General features: G+C 41.5%; 1 protein-coding gene across 5 annotated transcripts in view; it reads left to right on the forward strand.

The window, feature by feature from the left end:
- ATR (ATR serine/threonine kinase) overlaps window positions 1-26,382 on the forward strand; it is a 98,749-nt gene that overhangs the window by 39,921 nt on the left and 32,446 nt on the right. For 4 of the 5 annotated variants that reach the window (XM_038417411.2, XM_043492876.1, XM_043492877.1 and 1 more), the window contains 14 exons: window positions 3,163-3,369; window positions 4,827-4,940; window positions 5,207-5,322; window positions 5,836-5,956; window positions 7,781-7,918; window positions 12,916-13,123; window positions 13,600-13,778; window positions 17,607-17,771; window positions 18,933-19,024; window positions 20,420-20,511; window positions 21,114-21,291; window positions 23,422-23,598; window positions 24,014-24,173; window positions 24,692-24,871. In XM_038417411.2, the coding sequence (XP_038273339.1) occupies window positions 3,163-3,369; window positions 4,827-4,940; window positions 5,207-5,322; window positions 5,836-5,956; window positions 7,781-7,918; window positions 12,916-13,123; window positions 13,600-13,778; window positions 17,607-17,771; window positions 18,933-19,024; window positions 20,420-20,511; window positions 21,114-21,291; window positions 23,422-23,598; window positions 24,014-24,173; window positions 24,692-24,871 (2,127 nt within the window). The remainder of the gene's footprint in view (window positions 1-3,162; window positions 3,370-4,826; window positions 4,941-5,206; window positions 5,323-5,835; window positions 5,957-7,780; window positions 7,919-12,915; window positions 13,124-13,599; window positions 13,779-17,606; window positions 17,772-18,932; window positions 19,025-20,419; window positions 20,512-21,113; window positions 21,292-23,421; window positions 23,599-24,013; window positions 24,174-24,691; window positions 24,872-26,382) is intronic. The other variant, XM_043492875.1, reaches the window with a different exon arrangement.

Consider the following 26,382-nt stretch of genomic DNA (forward strand, 5'->3'; position numbering starts at 1 on the left):
GTCCCTTGTTTTGTACATCCTAGCTCCTTCAAGGAAGCACTACAGGCCTTAACAGTCCTTCCACTACTCTGTCCCAGCTGCCCATTAGGATCTGCAGAGAAAGAGAAGCAGGGGTTTAAGGTGTAGGCCACCGCCCCCTTTTACTTTGACGTCAATGCCTGCCCCACCTAGACATCTGGGGGTTCTAAGTAGGTGTTTTAGTGGGACAGTCAAGGACGCCATTCCAGTTTCCATGACGCCAGATCCTGTTTCTTCTTTACTTACAAACTGCCTTTTCCTTTTCCTCAGTGCGTGGTCATATCACCACGGACCATTGGGCACAATGGAAGTGGATACGCCCTCCATTTTATTTCTACCCTTCCTTCTTAGCCTCCCTCCCCATGCCCCCTCAGGGACCCCTCTCACAAAGAGCTTCTGGTCCAAGAGGTTTAATCTCTCCTTCATGTGAGAGCCATGGAAGAGGTTCTGCGGAATGTAAAAGGGAAGGGGATCTCCTCCCATCATTTCCTAATCCCAAAAGCCAAGGGAGGTGTCAGACTGATTTTAGACCTGCATCAACTAAACAACTATCTCAAGAAAATAAAGTTCTTCATGGTCACATTGGCATCCATTATCCCCTCACTGGATCCCAGAGACTGGTATGCCGCCCTCGATTTAAGAGATGCCTATTTTCATGTATCGCTATATCAAGGACACAGAAAGTTCTTCAGATTCATAGGGAACCACTGACACTACCAATTCATGGTCCTCCCATTCGGCCCCTCTGCAGCTCTGCGGGTGTTCAGAAAATGTATGGCGGAAGTAGTGGCTTTTCTGAGGAGGTTAGGGGTGTAAGTCTACCCTTATCTAGACGACTGGCTAGTCAACGGTCAGTCCAGGGCTCAAGTAGTGTCCAACGTTTGACTTATACAGATCATTTTGAATTCTAATGTCTCCTGCAAAGCACTTGCATACTCTAACAGCTTGGTGTTTTCCGCAAACTAAATGTACTCTCTCTATTCCATTATCCAAATCATTTACGAAGATACTGAATAGAACTTGACCCAGGACGGATCACTGCGGGACCCCATTCTATATGCCCTTCCAGCTTGACTGTAAGCCATTGGTAACTACTCTGAGTATGTTTTTCCAACCAGTTGTGCACCCACCTTATAATAGGTTTCTCTAGGCTATATTTCCTTAGTTTGCTTGTGAAAAGGTCATGTGAGCCAGTATCAAAAACCTTACTAATGTCAAAATATATCACATCTGCTGCTTTCCTCCATCCACAAGGCTTGTTATGCTGTCAAAAAACGGTATTAGCTTGGTTTGACATGATTTGTTCTTGACAAATTCATGTTAGCTGTTACTTATCACCTTATCTTCTAGGTGCTTACAAATCGATTGTTTGATTATTCTCTCCATTTTTGGGTATGAGAGTTAAGCTGACTGGTCTATAATTCCCTGGGTTGTCCTTTCCTCCCTTTTTTATAGATATTTGCCCTTTTCCAGTCTTCTGGGATCTCTCCTGTCCTCCATGAATTCTCAATTATAATCACTAATGGCTCAGCCTGTTTCTTGAGTATTTAGGATGTATTTCATCAGCCCCTGCCAACTTAAAGACCTCTAACTTGACTAATTGCTGATCTACATTAGAAACTTTGATGGATTCAGCTATGTCCACTGAGCAATGTAGTTAAGCCAACATATGTCCTAATGTAGGCAGTGCTAGGCTGATGGAAGACTTCTTCCGTTAACTTAGCTACCCCCTCTGGGGAGGTGAATTTACTACAGTGATAGGAGAACCTCTCGCATCAGCATAAGGAATGTCTATGCTTCAGCGCTACAACAGCGCGGCTGCAGCTGTGCCACAAGAGTGCTTCAGTGTAGACACTCCCTAGGCTGACAGGAGGGGTTCTCCTGTTGGCATAGGCAATCCACCTCCCTGAGAGGTGGTAGCTAAATTGATGGAAGAATTCTTCCATCAACCTAGCACTGTCTACACAGGGACTTAAGCCAGCTTAACTACCTGCTCTGGGATGTGCATTTTCAAGCCCCAGGTGATCTAGTTAAGACAACCTAATTTTCTAGTGCAGACCACTGCCATAGCTTAAGTCAGCACTTGCCCTGCTTGCTACCCCTGAATGCCAGCCCTGGTTTTATATGCAGAAAGACAGTTGTGGCGCAGTTGGGCTGTGGCGTTTTTATAGCGTGTTAGGGGGGCCTCAGAAAGAAAAATGTTGAGAACCCCTGCCTTAAATAATTCTTAACTTGTTCTTTCCCTATTTTAGCCTCAGATCCTACCTGTTTTATGTTTGTCATTCATTTACTACAAACCTTTTTGGTGACAGCTTAAGCAAAAAGGCATTTAACACTTCAGCCCTTTGCTGCATTTTCCAACTCAACCATATTGTGCACAAGTACAGTTACAAAGTGGTTGATGGATGAGAGAATGTATTTTCATATATACTCACTAATGCTAGAACTATTTACAGATAGGCATGAGTAATATCAAGGCATTTCCTCTAATTTATTAAGCCAGGTAAGAAATTGTAAATTGTCCTTATGTGTTATGACTTTTGTTGTGTTGATACATTAATAAATGGCTGTCACATTAGCTCTCTTTTGTGGTGGAATATTGGGCTGTGTTATTTCTCATTAGGACAAATCATTCCTGTAATTATGTGCAGTTGTGTGGTTAACAAGTTATTTAACAAAATTAAATGGATAAGAATAAGGTTTAAAGTAATGTGTGGGACAATATCTGTTTTGTTTAATGAATTGGAGCCAGGCTTTACAAAATGGCATCTGGCCTTGTGCCATGTCCTAGCCCCCACACTTCTATGGTACTGTAGAAACAAAAATTTGAAGTGTGCAATTCTTTATAGATAATGAAAGCCTTCTTGAGTCGGAGACAAACTGGGGGACAGATCCTGTGTCTCTTAGTCACATGAGTACTACCATTTACTTCTGATGTGAGTAAGCATTGCACGTAGATGATGCAAGAATTGAGCCATAGATTAAACAAGACACGCAGGATATGACAAACACAAGGGTTATGGGATGGTGAAATATGAAGGAAAGATTATCTTTTACTGTTGTTTGCCCATAAGATAAACTTTGCTATATCCACACTTATAATTGATTATCTGTTTTCTTTTTGTTCCTCTTTCAATTTCTTAGGAAAAATTGATAAAATATGCAACAGACAGTGAAACTGTGGAGCCAGTCATCTCCCAGTTGGTAACTGTGCTTTTAATTGGCTGTCAGGATGCAAACTCTCATGCCCGACTGCTATGTGGAGAATGTTTAGGTGAGCTGGGAGCCATAGATCCAGGTAGACTGGACTTTTCAACAAGTGAAACCCAAGGAAACAATTTTACATTTGTGGTAAGAGCATTACATTGGAGTTTCTATAATATGATACTGTGAACTTTTGAAACTGCAGTCAGAAGAGAAATGTTGTATTGAATTAAATAGTTGGTTGGGTAGTGAAATATTGCAGAATGGCACAAACTGAAAGCGTCAAGTTTTATTAAAAGCTGTTCATTGACTTAGGGTAGGCGAATCTCAATACTCGTCCCTGGTGGTTCCACAAAATGCTCTGTTAAGACATTTAAAATAGAGTTCTTGAGAGACTAAATCAGTTTATAATTCAATTAAAAAAAAACTTGGATACTTTTTCAAATCAGTGACGTAACGTTGGTGTTTCATTGTACATGTAAACATTTCCAAGTGTCAGAAAACTGTTATGCTTCATAGCAATGTCAACTCTGAAGGATGGATTTATAAGGTATTATGCAGGGACACAGCTGTGCAGCTCTGGGAACCTTAATTGGAGTCATGAGGCTCAGTCCCTAGGCACCATTTTGTAAAATTTATATCTAAATATGAGACCAGTGGAGAATGTGGATGAACGTTAAAATCAATAAAGTAGTTTAATGGAAGTAGAATGACAGGGAGTGTGTGGTTTTCTTTTTTTTGTTTTTTTTTTTTTTAAATATGAATGTCTTCATTATAAAATTTGTGGGTGGAGAAATTTCCTGAAAATTAAGCTCCTGACTCTATCTAGAGCTAAACAGTACAGACAGCTATTTTGCAAGCTACTTGTACAGAAATATTATCTCAAATATGGACAGCAGACACTTTCTTTGTCAGTCATTCACTTCCATGAGTAAAGATTTCAATTTGTGCTACTATATTTTATAGTGATTTTGTGATGACTAATGCCATTAGTGAGGAATTGTTCAAGCACTTCATTTAAGGCTAAACCCTAAGAGGTGCTGAAATCATTCGGTGTGGCAAAAGCTCAGTAGATGCTCTGTGCCTTTCAGGATTTGATCATGAATTGAAAGTGAATTTACTCCTCATGAAAGTGAAGGACTAATAGTACTGGCTTGAGTTAATCATGGTGTGGGCAACAGTCACCAAAACTCTCTCAAAAGTACCTCAGTCCTGAATATGCCTGCTATTCCAAACCTGGGGCTATTTCATAGAGACTTACAAGTCTGTCAGTATTGTGATAATCTTGTGATGTGTACAGTATGAGATGAAGACCATGCACCAACTAATTTTCAATCCATTTCCCCAGAAACTGAAAAATTTACTCTCTCTCTGTGTATTGCGTAGAGCTTTTTTCCCTTCAGATCGGGATTTTCTAAAGGGTCTAAGTGAGTTAGGCCCCCAGTTCCCTTTGAAAGTGAATGTGAATTGTGGGCCAGATGTCATCAAACATCAGCCTCCTTTCTCATCGAAACCTAACTTGAAACCAAGGTGATAGACTAAAGTTCTTTCTTGAGCCAGTAGCCAGCCTCTTAAATAAATTTGATTTTTTGTTTGTCACTGAGGCTGGAGTGGAGGATCCAAATTTTGGCCATGGATTATTAATGGAACTAACCAGAGCATTCATGGCTTATGCTGATAATGTCCGTGCTCAAGATTCTGCAGCGTATGCCATTCAGGTAAGGCAGCATGTTTGTTAGATCATCTGTTTTTATTATTGAGTTTTTTCTTTGTTACACTGAAATGCGGAATCTGTACAACAAACATTTTAAAGGAACATATTTATATATTTGATCTTTCTGATATTTCACTTAAAATATTGGTGGGCTTAGTATGTGATTCAGGATACTGTAAGAGTTTTTAACTCCTCAAATCCCATATGGCTACTAGAATTCTGAGTAATTTGCCGTTTTAAAAGATGGTATTTCTGTTAACACATTTTTAGGAATTACTATCCATCTACGACTGTAGAGAGACAAACACTGACTGTCCAGGCTCCAGGCTTTGGAGGAGGTTTCCTGAGCATGTTCAGGAAATACTGGAACCTCACTTAAATACGCGGTATGTGTCATTTAAATAAATCTTTGGAGTACAGCTTTTAAAATAAATCTTTCTCCAAGTTAACAATAATTAGGTTTTGTTTATGTGCATGCCACTCTTGCTAACTTCCCTGGAAGCAATGTGCATAGGTATAAAACTCAAATCTCACCCTATTCTTTCTGCATAATGCTGACTTGTCTCTCACTTGAATATTTAAATCCTTCAGTGACTTGCAAATCACAAAGAAAAATATTCTGTGCACAGATAACACATTCAGGCCTGGCAGTTTGTCCTCAAAGTGAGATTTTAAAAACTGCTGTGAAATCATCCCTATCTCTGTTTTTCATTAAAGTACATGTATGAACTCCAATAGAATTCAAGCCTTTTTAGATACTGTATGCTAGAGCTTTTTTGATCCTTACAAAAACATAGAAGCTAACTTCAACTCTCTTTCCTGGTTACTTGTGGACTATGTCCTTTCTTCCACATAGGAAAACAAAACCTGTTTACTAAATTTGGATTTTAAAATTACAGATACAAGAGTTACCAGAAGGCTGTAAACTGGTCTAAGATGAAGAAGCCAATTTACTTAAGCAAATTAGGTAACAATTTTGCAGAATGGTCAGCAACTTGGGCAGGTTATCTTATAACAAAGGTAATTGCAATGAGTGTGCTATATGTATTTGAATGAAAAGATAACTGGTGAGCTAGTATACTAATATGTGTGTGGAGTATATTTAGTCTTAATCAAATTCGATCTGTTAAAGAAATGAGGAAAAGCTATGGGCAAAAACCTCACTTAGGCCCAATTCAATGAGATAATTAGTGCGCTTAACATCCATTGCAATCAGTAGAGGATAAGAGTGGTAGCCGTGTTAGTCTGTATCAACAGAAACAATGAGGAGTCCTTGTGGCACCTTAGAGACTGACACATTTATTTCGGCATAAGCTTTCATGAGCTAAAACCCACTTAATCAGATGCATAGAGTGAAAAATACAGTACGCAGTGTATATATATTACAGCACATGAAAAGATGGGAGTTGCCTTACCAAGTGGGGGTCAGTGGTAACGAGGCCAATGCAATCAAGGTGGACGTTGACAATTCCCAGTAGTTGACGAGAAGGTATGAGTATCAGCAGAGGATCACTACAAAAAGTAATTTTCCTTCTGCTGATACTCGCACCTTCTTGTCAACTGTTGGAAATGGGCGACGTCCACCTTGATTGCATTGGCCTCGTTAGCACTACAAAAGTAATTTTTACTCTGATATTCACTCCTTCTTGTCAACTGTTGAGAATAAACCGCTTCCACCTTAATTGAATTGGCCTCGTTAGCACTTGGTAAGGCAACTTCCATCTTTTCATGTGCTGTAATATATATACTGCTTACTATATTTTTCACTCCATGCATCTGATGAAGTGGGTTTTAGCCCACGAATGCTTATGCCCAAATAAATTTGTTGGCCTCTAAGGTGCCAGAAGGACTCCTTGTTGTTTTAGTAGAGGCTAAGGGTACTTAGCCCTTTGAGGGATTAGCTTTTTTGATTACAGGCATGATTTTAGCATTAATTATAGCACTCTCTGTATCACCAAGGCACACCCAAGTACGCATCCACAGTGCTTATGTATAATATGAATTTTTTGTTGCTAGATCTGTCACTTGTTGTGGAGGCATATTGGCAGCACCATAGTTAAGATTCTTTCAAGCTTTTGGCTTTAACAAGATCTTAACACCTCTCTGTAGATTTTAGAAAACTAGAAATGTTAAATACGTTATTAGTTGCCAGGAGCACTAATATCTCAGGTGTTTCTGAGATAAGATATAAGCCTCATATCTCCTTCTCAGAAATGTAGAGAAGGAAGCCTGTCACCTTTTTCGTATCCCTGTAGTTGCACAATCCCAGCACACAGAAACCATCTATGTTGTCCTCCTTTTCCCACCCACACCCATGCCATCATATGTAGGTGATACATACAAAACTTTGTTTTTAAAAGGGAGCCACCCTAACTCACCAGCTACAGTGGTTTTTTCTGCTTTCTGACAGAAGTATGAATAGATTTACATCTCCCTTCCCTTGGCATCTTTGTAGGATGGAGGAAAGGGTTCTACTTGTGGCTGCGTGAAGAGCCCCGCTCTCCAGAAACTCTTTGTAGACACAGCTCCACAATGGCACACTAATACTAGTGTGCCAATCCTGAAAACATTCAGCACAGTAGCAATGCTGATGCATTTCCCTCCCTATATCCATAGCTCCCACATACGATAGTCCCTCACTTGTGCATGTATAAGTCTGCTGATCTGTCTATGGTCGTTGGACTGATAGTATCAGGTACCAATAAATTGGATGGGATAATTTATCTTCAGCAGTAACAAGAACTGTATTTTTATATGTTGTCTAAGACTTCCAACAATTCTGCAAGCCACATACATTTTACCTACAAAAAACACTCTTCCTGAAAAATACAATTTTCGTTACAGGTGCGACATGATCTTGCCAGCAAAGTTTTCAGCTGCTGCAGTATTATGATGAAGAATGACTTCAAAGTGACAATCTACCTTCTTCCACACATTCTTGTCTATGTTTTATTGGGATGCAATCAGGAGGACCAACAGGAGGTGAGATGATGTTTTTCTGAACATTCTTCATAAGAATTAAAAGTGAAGCAGCATAACAGTATATTTGCAGGGCTCAATACAAGGAAACAATATAGGTATTTAACACTCTACTGCATGAATAATATAAATGTTCAGCCAGACTTTGAGTAAGTCTTAAAAGTTACTGCTGATAGGTGGTGCACCAGCTCCACAGAGAAACTATTTCCTCTGAGTAGTCTACTGTGCTTTGACCTCTGAAGCGGGGAGGCTGTGTATCCAAATAAGGCTGCAGCAGCATCAAGAGCTAGAGGGGTAGAAGGAGGAAATAGGCATTCCACAACCTGCCCAGGGAGTAAATTGGATTGGTGCATCTTCGGGTGCTCTGTCCTGTAGGGGAAAAGCTGGTTGGCCACAAGTCCCCCTGTAGTGCAGAGTTCATATGTCTTGTGCCACAGTGCTTCTGTGTGGACTTCTTGTTATTAGGAGCCTGCAGAATGGGTTCCATTTCTGTGCGTGTGATTTTGGGGGTTTTATTTTTGTTTTTCCTGAGAGAAACAGGAGAATGAATCTGGCCCTTAATATTGCTATAGAATATGCTGAAGGGAGAAAGGAATGCAAGCCAAAATAGGGGAAGAACAGGTTAAAGAATATTTAGAAAAGTTAGATGCATTAAAGTTAGCGGGGCTTGATGAAATTCATGCCAGGATACTTAACTAGCTGAAGCAATCTTGGAACCATTAGCATTTATGTTTGATAACTCATGGAGGACAAGTGAGGTCCCAGAGGACTGGAGAACAGGAAACATAGTATCTATCTTTAAAAAGAGAGGATCTGGGGAATTGTAGACCAGTCAGCCTAAGTTTGATACCTGGAAAGATATTGGAACATCTGTTTGTAAGCGCGTGGGGGATAATGGGACTATAAGGAATGACCAACATGGATTTCTCAAAAACAAATCATGCCAAACCAAACTAATTTTCTTCTTTGACAGGGTTACTGGCCTAATGGATGGGGGGAAGCAGTAGGCACGGTGTATCTTGATTTTAGTAAGGCTTTTGACACAGTCCCACATGACATTCTCATAAGCAAACTAGGGAAATACGGTCTAGATTAAATTATTATTAGGTGGGTGCATAACTGGTTGTGAGGCCATACTCAAAGAGTAGTTATCAATGGATTGTTGTCAAACTGGGAGGACATACGTAGTGGTGTCCCACTGGGGTCAGTCCTGGGTCTGGTACTATTCAGTATTTTCATTAATGACTTGGATAACAGAGAGGAAAGTATGCTTCTAAAGTTTGCAGATGACACCAAGCAGGAAGGGATTGCAAGCACAGAGGACAGGATTAGAATTCCAAATGACCTTGACAAATTGGTCTGAATTCAACAAGTTGAAATTCAGTAAAGACAAGTACATAATACTACACTTAGGAAGGAAAAATCAAAGACACAAGTAGAAAATGGCAAATACATCTCTAAGTAGTAGTAGTAGTGATAAAAAAGTTCTGTGTGTTAGAGTGGATCACAAATAGAATATGAGTCAACAATGTGATGTAGTTGTGAAAAAGACTAATATTCTGGGGTATAGTAATAAGATTGTTGTATGTCAGATGTAATTATCCCAGTCTACTCTGCAGTGGTAAGGTCTCAGCTGGAATACTGTGTCCAATTCTGGGTGCCACACTTTATGAAAGATGTGGACAAATTGGAGCGAGTCCAGAGGAGAGCACCAAAAATTATAAATGGTTTACAAAACCTGTCCTATGAGGAAAGGTTAAGAAAAGTGGGCATGTTTAGTCTTGAGAAAAGAAAACTGATGGGGCATCTGTTCAGTCTTCAGATAAGTTAAGGGGTATTATAAAGTGCTGTGATCAGTTGTTCTCCATGTCCACTGAAGTCAGGACAAGAAGTAATCTGCTTAATCTGCAGCAAGGGAGATTTAGGGTATGTCTACGCTACGAAATTAGGTCGATTTTATAGAAGTCAATTTTTAGAAAGCGATTTTATACAGTTGATTGCGTATGTTCACACTAAGCGTATTAAGTCGGCAAAGTGCGTCCTCACTACTGTGGTTAGCATCGACTTACAGAGTGGTGCACTGTGGGTAGCTATCCCACAGTTCCTGCAGTCTCCGCTGCCCATTGGAATTCTGGGTTAAGTTCCCAATGCCTGATGGGGCACAAACATTATCACGGATGGTTTTGGGTACATGTCGTCAGGCCTCCCTCCCTCACTCCCTCCGTGAAAGCGACAGCAGACAATCGTTTTGCACCTTTTTTTCCTGGGTTACCTGTGCAGACGCCATACCACGGCAAGCATGGAGCTCGGCTCACTGTCGCCATACATCTCCTGGGTGCTTCTGGCAGACACAGTACTGCATTGCTACACAGCAGCAGCTCCTTGCCTTTGCGGCAGATGGTGCAATTGAACTGATAGCCGTCGTACATCTCCTGGGTGCTCCTGGCAGACCTCGGTGAGGTCGATCAGGGGCGCCTGGACAGACATGGCTATTCTCCTCTTAGAGCACCGAATGGGAGCCAGAAACTCCAGGTGATTCTCTTCTTTAAGTTTCATCTCATGGAGATTCAGTCCTGCCTGGAATATCATGCGAGCTGGAGGCTTCTGCCTCAGGCTGCTCTCCTAGCCGGCAGCACCGCGTGGTCGCACCTACCCCAGCCTACTGCTTGCTCCCGTGGCTCATGAAGCCTGGACAGTAGTAAGGAGCAGTTCAACTATAGGCTGAGCAAGTGCAGAATTGTGGTAGAATGTGCCTTTGGACGTTTAAAAGCTTGCTGGCGCTGTTTGCTGACTAGGTCAGATGTCAATGCATCCAACATTCCCATTGTTATTGCTGCTTGCTTTGTGCTCCATAATATCTGTGAGAATAAAGGGGAGTCGTTTATGGCGGGGTGGGAGGTTGAGGAAAATCGCCCAGCATCCAATTTTTAGCAGCCAGACACCAGGGCGATTAGAAGAGCACAGCAAGGCGCGCTGCACATCAGAGAAGCTTTGAAAACCAGTTTCATGACTGGCCAGGCTTTGGTGTGACAGTTATGTGTGGTTCTCCTTGATGCAAACCCACCCTCTTTGTTGATTTTAATTCCCTGTAAGCCAACCACCCTCCCTCCTTAGAAATAAAGTAACTATTGTTTTGAAACAATGCATTCTTTCTTTATTAATTAAAAAAAAAAAAAAGAGAGATAATGGACAAGGTAGCCTAGGTGGGGTGGGGGAGGAGGGAAGGACAAGGCCACATTGCTTATTGTAGCCACACTAAAAATCAGACTGTTTGAATGACAGCCCTCTGTTGCTTGGGCCATCCTCTGGAGTGGAATGGCTGGGTGCCCGGAGCCTTCCCCACCCCGCTATTCTTGGGTGTCTGGGTGAGGAGGCTATGGAACATGGGGAGGAGGGTAGGCGGTTATACAGTGGATGCAGCGGGGGTCTGTGCTCTTGTTGGCTTTCCTGCAGTTCCAACGGATGCTTCATCATGTCCGTTTGCTCCCCCAACAGATGCTTCATCATGTCCATTTGCTCCCCCATTAGCCTCAGCATTGTGTCCTGCCTCCGCTCTTCACACTCACTTAATTCTTTCCTGGCCTCTGTCACTGAATGCCTCCATGCATTAAGCTGTGCCCTATCAGTGCGGGAGGACTGCATGAGCTCGGAAAACATGTCATCACGAGTGCGTTTTTTTTGCTTTCTAATCTGCGATAACCTTAGGGACTGAGATGATAGGAGGAGCGTAGAAACATTCTATGCTCTACGATTCTGCGGGGGCTGCATGGTCACCAGTGCTGAGTGCTTCTGAGTTCGCCATGCTAACCAAACAGGAAACGAAATTCAAAAGTTCCCGGGGCTTTTCCGGTGTAGCTGGCTAGTGCATCAGAGTTCAAAGTGCTGTCCAGAGTGGTCACAATGGAGCACTCTGGGATAGCTCCGGGAGGCCAATACCATCAATTTGCGTCCGCACTACTCCAAATTTGACCCAGCAAGGTCAATTTTAGTGCTGCTCCCCTTGTCAGAGAGGATTACAGAAGTCGATTTTAAGAGCCCTTTAGGTCAACGGAACAGGGTTGGTAGTGTGGACGCAGTCATTTTTAAATTGACCTAACGTGGCTAAATTCAACCTAACCCTGTAGTGTAGACCAGGCCTTATGTTAGATATTAGGCAAAGCTTTCTAACTATAACAGTAGTTAAGCTGTGGAATAGGCTTCCAAGGGAAGTTGTGCAATCTTCATAATTCGAGGTTTTTCAGAATACGCTGGGCAAACATTTGTCAGGCATGGTCTAGTTTACTTGGTCCTGCCTCAGTATGGGGTCTGGACTTAATGACTTATCTAGGTCCTTTCCAGCCCTACAAAACTGTGAGAAGGGAATTGCAAATTAATCAAACTTAACTATGTTTTATAATCTTATAGTTGGTTAAAATGTCCCTACTTGCATGATCCATTGTTTTCTCTGTCATAAGCTACCAAATTCTTCACATGAATATGGGGGGGGGGGAATATTTTCCCAACACCCAGACTTACATCTTGGTCAACAGATCTAGCAGCATCTCATTAACCCCAATAAAAGCACAAATAAAATTTAAACTAGCCACCCCGTGATCCCCTAACCATAGTTATCTTGTTAGTCATTTTACTTAAGTTAGTGTGTGTCTGACTTGTATGGAAGCACCATTTACTTACCTATTTTCTGAAGACACTTAGTTGAACAGTAATCTGTTCTTCATAAAGCTGTTCAAAATGCTTCACCATGCTTTCCTGTGTCTTTTTTTTCCATGTACAGTACTTACTGATACACTTTCCTTTTTATCTTTTTTTTTTCCGTCTGTCTTTAGGCCCTTGGGGCAAGAACTCTATACTGCCCCAAAAACTCTGCCAACACTTAACAAATGCTGTTAGTGTCTAATATTTCTAGGTTGACCCGTTCCATCTGTTGTCTCTTAATATTTTGCAGACTTTATGATCAGAATAAAAGCTTTTTGATATTTTTCATATTAACCTCTATGTAGGTGTATGCAGAGATCATGGCTGTTCTCAAACACGATGACCTGTGTACTAGAAGACTGCAGGATAGTGCATCAGATCTGAGTCAACTAAGTACACAGACAGTGTTTTCCATGCTTGATCATCTAACACAATGGGCGAGACATAAATTCCAGATGCTTATTGCTGAGAAAACTGTTAGTAAGTCAAGCAAAGACAGAGGGGATCTGAAAGGTTAGTGATGTTCTTTGTATTGTATATAAAAGGAATTTTGTATTCTTAAAATAAGCATTTAGACATGTCCCTTCAAATTAGGACCACATATGAATGGAATATCACTGCCAAGATAGTTTGCTGGTATAGCAAATTAACACTATCCCCTTGCCATGCTCATAGTGTTTTCTAGCTGCTATTTTGAGAAACCTATGGATTCATAAAGTAAGAAACAGATGTTCTAAGACTTCTTCTTTTATCTTGAATTTATTTTTAGAAATCTTTTATAAAACTAAGTTGATATATATATGCTGCTTTGAAAATCTTAACATGAAGCTAAATTGCTGTTAAGAAATTGATATTGAAGGAAGAGAGAAACTTTATTCTTAATTAAATCATTAATTTGGGTATAATGGATGAACTGAACTTTAATCTTTAATGATAACTTTATAAATGAAACTTGGATGATAAACTTCTTTAACTGTTTTATTCCATAGCATCAAGTGAGGATTATGCAGAATATCAAAGTGTGACACGTTTTCTAGACCTCATACCTCAGGATACATTGGCTGCTGCTTCCTTTCGCTCTAAAGCATACACAAGGGCTGTAATGCACTTCGAATCATTCATCACAGAAAAGAAACAGAATATTCAGGAGCATCTTGGATTTTTGCAGGTTTTAATTTTTTTTTATTTAATTTAAAAAGAAGATGAAAACAGAGACAGGTCATGTTTAGAGTTGTCAACGCTTAAGGTTACCCCTCCTTTTGTCTTTTCTCAAAGATGGCAGATGTGGTTAGCAAAAAGAAAAGGAGTACTTGTGGCACCTTAGAGACTAACAAATTTATTAGAGCATAAGCTTTCGTGAGCTACAGCTCACTTCATCGGATGCATTTGGTGGAAAAAACAGAGGAGAGATTTATATACACACACACAGAGAACATGAAACAATGGGTTTATCATACACACTGTAAGGAGAGTGATCACTTAAGATAAGCCATCACCAACAGCGGGGGGGGGGGGGGGGGGAAGGAGGAAAACCTTTCATGGTGACAAGCAGGTAGGCTAATTCCAGCAGTTAACAAGACTATCAGAGGAACAGTGGGGGGTGGGGTGGGAGGGAGAAATACCATGGGGAAATAGTTTTACTTTGTGTAATGACTCATCCATTCCCAGTCTCTATTCAAGCCTAAGTTAATTGTATCCAGTTTGCAAATTAATTCCAATTCAGCAGTCTCTCGTTGGAGTCTGTTTTTGAAGCTTTTTTGTTGAAGTATAGCCACTCTTAGGTCTGTGATCGAGTGACCAGAGAGATTGAAGTGTTCTCCAACTGGTTTTTGAATGTTATAATTCTTGACGTCTGATTTGTGTCCATTCATTCGTTTACTTAGAGACTGTCCAGTTTGGCCAATGTACATGGCAGAGGGGCATTGCTGGCACATGATGGCATATATCACATTGGTAGATGCGCAGGTGAACGAGCCTCTGATAGTGTGGCTGATGTGATTAGGCCCTATGATGGTATCCCCTGAATAGATATGTGGACAGAGTTGGCAACGGGCTTTGTTGCAAGGATAGGTTCCTGGGTTAGTGGAAACTCCCTGAAAAAGCACAAGAACAAATCCGCACAGACACACCCCTGGAGCCACGACCTGGGGTATTCTATCTGCTACCCAAGATCCATAAACCTGGAAATCCTGGACGCCCCATCATCTCAGGCATTGGCACCCTGACAGCAGGATTGTCTGGCTATGTAGACTCCCTCCTCAGGCCCTTCGTTACCAGCACTCCCAGCTATCTTCGAGACACCACCGATTTCCTGAGGAAACTACAGTCCATTGGTGATCTTCCTAAAAACACCATCCTAGCCACTATGGATGTAGAAGCCCTCTACACCAACATTCCACACAAAGATGGACTACAAGCCGTCAGGAACAGTATCCCCGATACTGTCACGGCTAACCTGGTGGCAGAACTTTGTGACTTTGTCCTGACCCATAACTATTTCACATTTGGTGACAATGTATACCTTCAAATCAGCGGCACTGCGATGGGTACCCGCATGGCCCCACAGTATGCCAACATTTTTATGGCTGACTTAGAACAACGCTTCCTCAGCTCTCGTCCCCTAATGCCCCTACTCTACTTGCGCTACATTGATGACATCTTCATCATCTGGACCCATGGAAAAGAAGCTCTTGAGGAATTCCACCATGATTTCAACAATTTCCATCCCACCATCAACCTCAGCCTGGACCAGTCCACACAAGAGATCCACTTCCTGGACACTACGGTGCTAATAAGCGATGGTCACATAAACACCACCCTATATCGGAAACCTACTGACCGCTATTCCTACCTACATGCCTCTAGCTTTCATCCAGATCATACCACTCGATTCATTGTCTACAGCCAAGCGCTACGATATAACCGCATTTGCTCCAACCCCTCAGACAGAGACAAACACCTACAAGATCTCTATCATGCATTCCTACAACTACAGTACCCACCTGCTGAAGTGAAGAAACAGATTGACAGAGCCAGAAGAGTACCCAGAAGTCACCTACTACAGGACAGGCCCAACAAAGAAAACAACAGAACGCCACTAGCCATCACCTTCAGCCCCCAACTAAAACCTCTCCAACGCATCATCAAGGATCTACAACCTATCCTGAAGGACGAGCCATCGCTCTCTCAGATCTTGGGAGACAGACCAGTCCTTGCTTACAGACAGCCCCCCAATCTGAAGCAAATACTCACCAGCAACCACACACCACACAACAGAACCACTAACCCAGGAACCTATCCTTGCAACAAAGCCCGTTGCCAACTCTGTCCACATATCTATTCAGGGGATACCATCATAGGGCCTAATCACATCAGCCACACTATCAGAGGCTCGTTCACCTGCGCATCTACCAATGTGATATATGCCATCATGTGCCAGCAATGCCCCTCTGCCATGTACATTGGCCAAACTGGACAGTCTCTACGTAAACGAATGAATGGACACAAATCAGACGTCAAGAATTATAACATTCAAAAACCAGTTGGAGAACACTTCAATCTCTCTGGTCACTCGATCACAGACCTAAGAGTGGCTATACGTCAACAAAAAAGCTTCAAAAACAGACTCCAACGCGAGACTGCTGAATTGGAATTAATTTGCAAACTGGATACAATTAACTTAGGCTTGAATAGAGACTGGGAATGGATGAGTCATTACACAAAGTAAAACTATTTCCCCATGGTATTTCTCCCTCCCACCCCACCCCCCACTGTTCCTCTGATAGTCTTGTTAACTGCTGGAATTAGCCTACCTGCTTGTCACCATGAAAGGTTTTCCTCCTTCCCCCCCCTGCTGTTGGTGATGGCTTATCTTAAGTGATCACTCTCCTTACAGTGTGTATGATAAACCCATTGTTTCATGTTCTCTGTGTGTGTGTATATAAATCTCTCCTCTGTTTTTTCCACCAAATGCATCCGATGAAGTGAGCTGTAGCTCACGAAAGCTTATGCTCTAATAAATGTTAGTCTCTAAGGTGCCACAAGTACTCCTTTTCTTTTTGCGAATACAGACTAACACGGCTGCTACTCTGAAAGATGTGGTTAGGTGGTTGTTGTCTGAAGCCGCAGTAGACCGTTATCTATCTATCTTCAAGCACCAAGGGCTGTTTCCCCCTTCTCATCATGTCTGCTTATGTGATAAGATGGAGGAGGTTTCTCTTTATTAGAAGAAAACAAGAAAATGAAATAAAAATCTACAATTATCGCTAAAATGGCTCCTTTTTTCAAAAAAGAGCAATTTTGTCTTCAATGAACGTGACCCTCTTTTTAAAATAAATAAAAGCTAGTCATGATTTATATAAATAAAATATTACAATTATGAAATCTTTTTATAAAGAAGTAATTTATGCTAAAATAGAGGAAAAGTGCACACTGTGTATATTACAAAGATGAAAAATTTATTTTCAAGCGGCATAGTTAACTTATATGTTAGTTGAGTTCCTGTTAGAGTTCACTTCTTCTCATGGTTGAAATTGCCCAATGATTTCCTAGTTTGAAAAATAATCTAGAACACTCCTTCTGTGATGTGTAAGAGTCATATGCATTTGCAACTCTGTATTATACAATTTACTGCATAATACAATACTTTATTTTGTCCTTTGTGCAAGTTGCTTCAAATAAATTTGATAAAGTACCTATTCAATAACATGAGATTGTTGTTATTGAGCCATCTGAAAATTAATGACTGAAGTTCATGTGGAAGTTTGGCCAGAAAAATCTAAGATGTCTAAAGATGGTATTGTTCAGTTATGTGATGTCTTAGAGTCACAATTTGTGACTTAGAACTCTGCTTTGAAGCAGTTTTACATGACAGTTAAGTAACATGCTTGATTCTTAACATATTATACAAATGTCTTGTTGTTGGCCTTTACAGCTGAACCACTGTGTTTGATTGATTTATGTTTTCAATTGTAATATTTTCCATGTTCGAAAAAAGAAATTGTATGCTGCTATGCATGAGCCAGATGGAGTAGCTGGGGTCAGTGCAATTCGGAAAGCAGAGCCATCTCTCAAAGAACAAATCCTTGAACACGAAAGCATTGGTTTGCTGAGAGATGCCACAGCTTGTTATGACAGGGCTATTCAGCTGGAATCTGACCAGGTAAAATGAAAGACGCATTCTTATTTCATGATTCAACAAAAAGGCAAAAAAATATGATAGAGGCTTAGACTATATATGTAAAATATGAACATGTACACTGCTGCAATGACTGCAGATGAGTTACTATAAACAATACTTGGCAAACTGGAGCAAGTCATTCTCTAGCTTCCAAACACATTTAATTTAAAAGTGAAATTGAGATGTGTATGGGGGTGAGGGTGTTGATGCAACAGCGCCCTCTTTGGCCAAATGAAGCGTTGCACCATTTGCTCACTCCGGTTTGCACACCGTTTGCAGGGTAGTCAGTCGGTTCCCCTTGCCTGAGTCTGTCCCAGTGAGGCGCAGGAATTTTCCCTTTATTCTTGACAGGGTCATGTGGTACTGGTCCCCAGGAGGTCTGGAAACCTCAGTTTTCAAGTCTCTGAGAAATAGGGGAACCCAGGCCCACCCACTCCACTGGGTTCCAGTGGAGGGCCATTAAGCCAGACAGGCAAAATCAGGACTCAACAACTCCTGCTGTGCCCCGAGTTCCTTCCCACCTTTCTTGGTCTCTATTTCTGTAGGTTTTTCACCCTGTTGATCCGATCGGCCCTTCTCAAGGTTCTTCTCTGCATAGCTTCTCAGCAGCTTGCTGTCAGAGTTTTCCTCTCCAGCCTGCTTGCTCTGCTGGCAGCTGCCCTGCCCCTCTGCTTCCGAGCTCTTTTACTCTCCCAGCTGCTGTGAAGCTGCCAGTCAGCTTTGGCTTGCAGTACCTGCATTAGCCCCGGGTTGCTGGGCCACAGGGGTATATTACTCCATGACAGTGAGTTTGTCACATTATTGTTCACAACTTTCCCTAGCAGTTCTCAAACATATGTACTAAAAAAAATCCATTTTACTTTGTTCTGAAACACATCTTAGAAATTACTGATATCAGCTGAGATTTCTTTTCCAGGGAGTTCTGTTCAAATTTGATTTTTTTGGTGTGAATTTGGTTATTCTTTTTAGCTGTGATAATTTAATTATTTAAACCTTTTTCTTTTCATGTCATATTCATAACAAGAAAAATGTAAAAGAATAATGAAAAAACAAAATTGATATACTTGAACCCGGAAGCTACCAACATGATATGTCTTGATTATATGCGATATATATTTTGATCTATTCTATCTGCATTTCTAGATCATTCATTATCATGGTGTAGTGAAGTCCATGTTAGGTCTTGGTCAGTTATCTACTGTAATCACTCAGGTGAATGGAGTGCTTGCCAACAGGTAATAATTTAATACAACCCCTGTTTTGAATAATAAAAAGTTCTAATACTGCAGGTGTATCTAGCGGTGTGGAAATAGGATTTTATGGACAAAATGAAAACATTTAAAATTTCTCTAACTTCAAGATTTCAACACTGTCTGAAATACTGCTACTTCCTTTGTGTATAATACTCAGTGCAGATAGATCGGGGTGGGCAAACTACAGCCTGCGAGCTGGATCCGGCCCATCAGGGCTTTGGATCTGGCCTGTGGGATTGCCACCCCCGTGGCGCCATGGGCTCTGCACCACTGCTGGAAACAGCCGGCACCACATCCCCGCATCCCCTGGGGAGGGGAGGGGAGAGGGGAGCAAAGGGCTCCATGCGCTGCTCTCGCCTTCAGGCACCACCCCCTGCAGCTCCCATTGACCGGGAATGGGGAACCGTGGCCAATGGGAGCTTCGGGGAGGTACCTGCAGGGGAGGAAAGCATGTGGCAGAGGCCTCTGCCCCCCCACCCCCAGGGGACATAGGGACATGGTGCCGGCCGCTTCCGGGAGCGGCGGGGCCAGGGCAGACAAGGAGCCTGCCATAGCCCCCTGCATGCCATTGCCACCCCGGAGCCACTCCAGGTAAGCGGCGGCGGGCTGGAACCCGCACCCTGAACCCCTCCTGCACCGTGCACCCCACCCCCCTGCCCTAAGTCTCCTTGTACACCCCACATCCTTCCCGCGCCCCAACCCCTGCCCAGAGCCCTGTGCCGCACCCCCCCGCACCCCACCCCCCTGCCCTGAGCCCCTTTATATACACCGCACCCCTCCTGTGCCCCAACCCCCTGCCCTGAGCCCCTTCCTGCATACCACAGCCCCTCCCACACCCCGCAGTCCCTCCTGCATGCCAACCCTCTGCCCCAGCCCTACATTCATGGCCTGCATGCAATTTCCCCACACAGATGTGGCCCTCAGGCCATAAAGTTTGCCCAACCCTGAGATAGATATATGCTTTAATTTATTCAAGGAAAAAAAAATCCTTCACTGTTAGCGTATTGCTGATTGCCACATACTTGTTCTTTCTTTTATGTTTTTTTCCAATATACAGTTTTCTGTGCACAATTAGTGAATTTTGACCAAAAAGTTTCTTTTTTTATCATAAAATATGTTCCTAGTAAAGTGTATATATACGACTTGCAGACTCAGTTTATGGGATGTCAATTTCAAATTACTATAAATTGATCACATTTTTTGTTTTACATAATGTTATTCATAGCAAGTTAACAACCTTTGCTTTTCAAGTAATATAGGGGTTTTGCTGTTTAAAAGTTAATTAGTTTATATAATGTAGAACTAATGCCAAGAAAATATAATGGCTATAGCACTGGCTGGTTTTGTACTGTGTTCTGATTGTGTATACTTTTATAGGCCGGAGTGGACATCTGAATTGAATACATATAGAGTGGAGGCAGCCTGGAAACTAACACACTGGGATTTATTGGAAAATTATTTGGCTGCAGGTAGGAAACTAGATGTCAAAATGAGAACATTTTTGTGCAATTATATATGTTCGGATTTGACCAGCTTTAACCAGAAGGCATTTGTTGCAAATTTCTTGATCTGTGATGTATCAGCTAGTATTAACGCTACAGTTTTTGTAAATTTATCTGATCCTTTCCGACTGGGATTGTCAGGGGATCATCAGGCCAAACACCCTTAGGCTTCTCATAAAATTTCACCGATAGGATTTCTAAAAGCATATATTGGAACAAATTGCTTGCAATCTCTTGGGAATAATAAAATATTAAAGTTGTACTCCTTTTTAAGTTGTCATACATTTTTTGACACCTATTTGGACCAATTCTGATGAAAGTTTGTTTGATCAAGAATTTCCACTAAACATTTCTCAAATGTTACATTATTGACAGGCTATGGCAGGGATGCTGTAACAATTTTTGCAGTGGGGGGTGCTCAGCGCCATTGAACGAAACTGTAAACCCTGTATATAATGGAAACCACTTCAAGCCGGGGTGAGGTAGCACCCCTAGTTTCAGCACCTATGTGCTATGGTGTTTTGCCTGAGCATCTAATAAAATGCAATTTCTGATTCTTTGTCCCCTAGATGTGAAGTCCAGTACTTGGAGTGTCAGACTGGGACAATTGTTGTTATCAGCCAAAAAGAAAAACACAGCAGCTTTTTATAAGACACTGAAAGTTGTTCGAGCAGAGCAGATTGTACCTCTCTCAGCAGCAAGCTTTGAAAGAGGGTCCTATCAGCGAGGATATGAACACATTATCAGGTATTTTGTGGCTTCTGTATACCACTTCATTGTGTTCAAGGGCTAAAGAACTCACTTTAAAATGCATGTGTAATTCATGTAATCGACATTAAGAACTCTTCATTTTCAGATGATAAATGGTGCTGATCTATTGGTATCTTGTTTTTTCCGACTCTTTCTGCATAACAATCACATATACAATACCAACTGCAAACCTTTCCTGATTGACTGAGATTTTGTGGTGTTCTTTCCCTGGAAGTATTCATAATTTTTCTTTGTAACTGTTGCACTCATCAAAAAATCAGCAAGTGAATTCATATATGCATGTCAGAAAATGAACACCTGGGACCAATTCCTGCCCTAAATACACTACAGCTAAAACTTGAAATTTAGTCCAGTGTATTAACTTCACTAATATCAGTGAGATTTTATATTTATACATCTGTAACTGAGAGCAGAATTTGGTCCTTCATTTCTAGACTCAACACAAGTAGAGATTATTTCCCTTTAAAAAAAAGAAAAGGAGTACCCGTGGCACCTTAGAGACTAACAAATTTAAGGTGCCACGGGTACTCCTTTTCTTTTTGCGAATACAGACTAACACGGCTGCTACTCTGAAACCTTTCCCTTTAAAGGCAGTTTAGTGTAGTTGAACTGAAGTTTGACTTAAAATATTGTAGACGTGGCAATGCACAAGAAAAAGGTTCAGTATTATCTTTTTATATCTTATACCTCCACATAACAATGAAGACATGTGGCTTCATGCAAAATATACATTTTAACTTGCTTACCAACTCAATTTTTTTAAAAATTCTGTTTTATGTACCAGGTTTTATGCTTATATTGGAAAATGCCGTTCAAAAGAATTCTGCATTTCCAAATGCTCTTGACTATTCACAAGCCTTCATCTCGTCACTATTCTCATGTCAGCTCTCCAAACTTAGTCTGCTAGTTAATGAGAAATAAGAACTTAAATAGTTCTTAACTTTGGAATTTAAACAGTGACAAAGATCTTTTACCATTTCTGTAAAAGTTATTCTAATTGTGGTATTATATATTGTGACAAAACTTGGTCCTTGCCTCAGTGGGTCCCACGTTTCCTGGCAGATTTCATTAGCCTCAGAGGCTCACTGTGACCCTGCACATAACCCTTCTCTCTCTAGAGGCAAGGGTCACAGTCTACTGAGCCATTTTCATCATAAACCAGCGAGGGAGTTGAGGAGAAGTTATTCTTCCTCGCACAGTCTCTGTTGTCTCCCAGTCTCAGTGATTAATAAGGGGGCAAGGTTGGGGGGGGAGCCCGGGGACCCTCTACTCCGGGCTCCAGCACAGGGACCCTAATAGTAACAGCTATGGTAGCTGACCTTTTAGAAACATGACATGTACAATTCCCTGGACTACTTCCCCCACAGCAGCCCTCCCTTCCTCAAGCTCCACTTCACCCTTACCTCAGGGCCTCCTTCCTTGTGCCTGATATGGTGTGTACTACTCATCCTCTCCAACAGCGCAACTTCCTCCCACAGCTCCTGACATGCACGCCCACCTGCCTGAGTGGGAGGCTTTTAACTAGTTTCAGCCAGCCCCGATTGGCTTCAGGTGTCCCAATCAACCTAGCCTTTTCCCTGCCTTCTGGAAAGTTCTTAATTGGCCCCAGATGTCTTAATTGACCTGGAGCAGCTTCCATTTCACTTATCCTGGTACCAGGGATTTGTTTAGCCTGGAGCCAATATATCTATCTCCCACTACTTTTCTCTAGCCAGCTGGCCTTGCCCCATCACAATATTCATAAGAATTATTGCTAAAAGAAAATGGCTATAATTGTTTTTAAAATATTGCACTCATTACCCAGATGAATTTGCCATTGAAATCAGTGAGAGTTTTGTTTGAAGAAGGAATGTAGGATTGAGTCCGTACTTAGCAAATTCCATTGCTTCTGAGTTCAGTTTATCTCAGAGAGGAGGTGGTGAGAAAACAATGACCAGTTCACTAACTTAGATATTCTTGATGTATTTTCTTTTAAGGAAGCGTGGTATTTTGGATTATTCATGTGGTCAGCTTTGGGTATGAAATGACAAATGCTAAACATAAGATACATGTAACTGAAAATGGCAAACAATTTCTAAAGTACATTCCCATATCCTTTCACTGTAGGTTACATATGCTGTGTGAACTGGAACACAGTATTATACCATTGTTTCAGCAAATGGATGGTGACCATGGTAAAGATTCTCTAAACTGGATTGCTCGTATAGAAATGACGCAGAACTCCTATAGAGCAAAAGAACCCATTTTAGCACTCAGACGGGCTTTGCTTAGCCTCAATAAAAGGTGAAGCTATGATTATTTCTTGTCCTTCCATGTTGCATATCAATCGAATACTAGCTTTTCTCTTATACATTAGTAGTATTTTTGCACATATTCGTGAGTTATGGTAAGAATCTACTGAAATTTACATTATAAACAAAAGCAGCCCTGTTAAATTTCAAATACAAGACAAAAGCGGTGTTTTCCAAGTGAGAAAAGATGAGATTAGCAGGGAAAAATAATTATTTCCAGACTTAGGGGGATAAACAATAGAGAACAAAAGTATTATGAATGTTTATTTTATTTAAAGTGAATTTCTTTTTAATAAACAGTTTGTTAAGCTATTTGTGTTTGTATTTCAATACATTTATGGTATGTATTTGAGATTGTAATGGCAGGACTCATAAATGGATCTTTGTTTTGGAAAAAATCACCACAGACAGGATTACAGTGAACTAGTTGGAGAATGTTGGCTCCAGAGTGCCAGAGTTGCAAGAAAAGCTGGTCATCACCAAACTGCATACAATGCTCTTCTGAATGCTGGGGAATCCACGCTATCTGAACTATATATAGAAAGAGCAAAGTGGCTGTGGTCCAAGGTAAGCAAAAAAGAAATGAAATGATTCAAATTAAAATGCATTCTTACCTATAAAAGAATAAAAGTAAGTATCTAATTTAAACAAAAGTACAATAAACGTGTAATGTTAATGCATTTGTAAGAGTTATGAATTGACTCTTGAGTGCTAGTGGTTTGAGAAATTCAATTAAAATAAATGTAGTAAATTGAACAACAGGTGCAACTGAGGAGGAGGTCAATGAAAGTTTCTAAACTTAGTTCCTGAACAAAATGAAGAAAATTGGTAGATGCTCTAACTTTTGTTATTGAAACGAGTATTTATCAGTGACTTAATGGATGATAGTGGATGTTTCAGTAGCGAAAGCTAAAGGGATTGTTGGAGCCTCATTTGTGCAATCATAAACTGAGGCTTTTACTTACCTGAGGCTTTTACTTACTTAACATTGTTTTTTCTTGGTTAGTAAAAGTAAGCTATTCTGTTTCTTTAAAATAAACAAACAAAAGGCATATGTTGATTAATGTTTTCCCTCTTTCTCTAAGGGTGAGGTGCACCAGGCTCTCATTGTTCTTCAGAAGGGAGTTGAATTATGTTTTCCTGAGAATAAAGCAGCATCTGACACCAAAAGTCAGCTAATCCATGGTCGGGCTATGTTGCTGGTTGGCAGATTTATGGAAGAAACTGCCAACTTTGAAAGTAATGCAGTTATGAAAAAATACAAGGTGAATACAACACAGTTTTTACTAATTATATTCATACATAATTTATTATATATATATTAAAGTAGAGCCTAGAGACCCCAACAGAGATATAGTCCTCACTATGTTAGGTGCTCTATGAACATGTAGTAAAAAAGACATTCCTTGTCCTATGGAGCTTACAGTCTAAGTTAATTTAGTTAAACCTCTTGTTGCATACAGTTTGTAACTCTCAACAAGAACTAAACCTATCTTTGGTGTAACTCTATTGAAGTCAGTGGAGTTATATAAGGAATAATTATTTTGGTTTTTTGCTAACGGATTTCAGGGTTGGAATTTTTCACTGGTATGTCATTGGGTTACTGTGAAGGGACAGCTTGGCAGATAGTGCTCTCTCACTGTCCAGTGTAGAGAATAATGTATATGGTTCCTCCTAAGTCTTACTGTGGGAGTCATATGGAGGTGATGCTACCACTCTCTGGAGAGCTAGAAAAGAGCACAGGGCCCAGTAACATCATATTGGCTTGGAAAGAAGAGTGTCGCCTACTGAATCATCAGTTTATCAACAATTTTTTCTAATGCTTGTCTAAATACAAGCCTGCTCAAGGTTTTACACTTGAGATTTTCCACATTCATATTTCTGTCTTACTACAGAACTAATAATAATCCTATAGCTAAGTTATTTAGAAAAGTAAGCATAGAGAAAGTCTCAAAATCAAATTCACATTGCTCTCCACATGGAAAGCAGTGGAATCCCACTATTGGGCTATGTTTTTGGAGTTGCTGAGTTATTTGGTACACCTCACTTTTGTTCCACTCTAAGTGGCAGGACGAGCACAGCTGAATCTTACCTTTAATGCCACTCTATTCCTGCAATATTGCTTTTAACAAAATTTAAAAAGTGTATCACAAACTTCACTGTCCATAGCTTTGTCATTCAGATCACAAGTTGTATGTGTTACTAAATCAGGGGTGGGCAAACTTTTTGGCCTGAGGGTATGGAAATTGTATGGCGGGCCATGTGCTCACGAAATTGGGGATTGGGATGCAGGAGGGGATGAGGGCTCTGGCTGGGGGTACGGGCTCTGGGGTAGGGCCAGAAATGAGGAGTACAGGGTGCGGGAGGGGGCTCTGGGGCAGGGTGTTGGGGTGCAGGGGGATGAGGGCTCCAGCTGGAGGTATGGGCTCTGGGGTAGGGCTGAGATGAGGGGTTGGGGGTGCAGGAGGGTGCTCTGGGCTGGGACCAAGGGGTTTGGAGGGTGGGAGGGGGGTTCAGGGCTGGGGCAGGGGGTTGGGGCGCTGGAGGGGGTTGGGGTGCAAGCTCCAGGCAGCACTTACTTCAAGCAGCTCCCAGAAGCAACGACATGTTCCCCCTCCAGCTTCTACATGGAGGCGCAGCCAGGCTGCTCAGTGCGCTGCCCCGTCCGCAGGCGCCGCCCCTGCAGCTCCCATTGGCTGTGGTTCCATTGGGAGCTGCGGGGGCGGCGCTTGGGGTGGGCCAGCGCCACGCCGCCTGGCTGCCACTATGCATAGGA

The sequence above is a fragment of the Dermochelys coriacea genome, chromosome 9 (genome assembly GCF_009764565.3).
Source record: "Dermochelys coriacea isolate rDerCor1 chromosome 9, rDerCor1.pri.v4, whole genome shotgun sequence".
In the NCBI taxonomy this organism is placed as follows: domain Eukaryota; kingdom Metazoa; phylum Chordata; order Testudines; family Dermochelyidae; genus Dermochelys; species Dermochelys coriacea.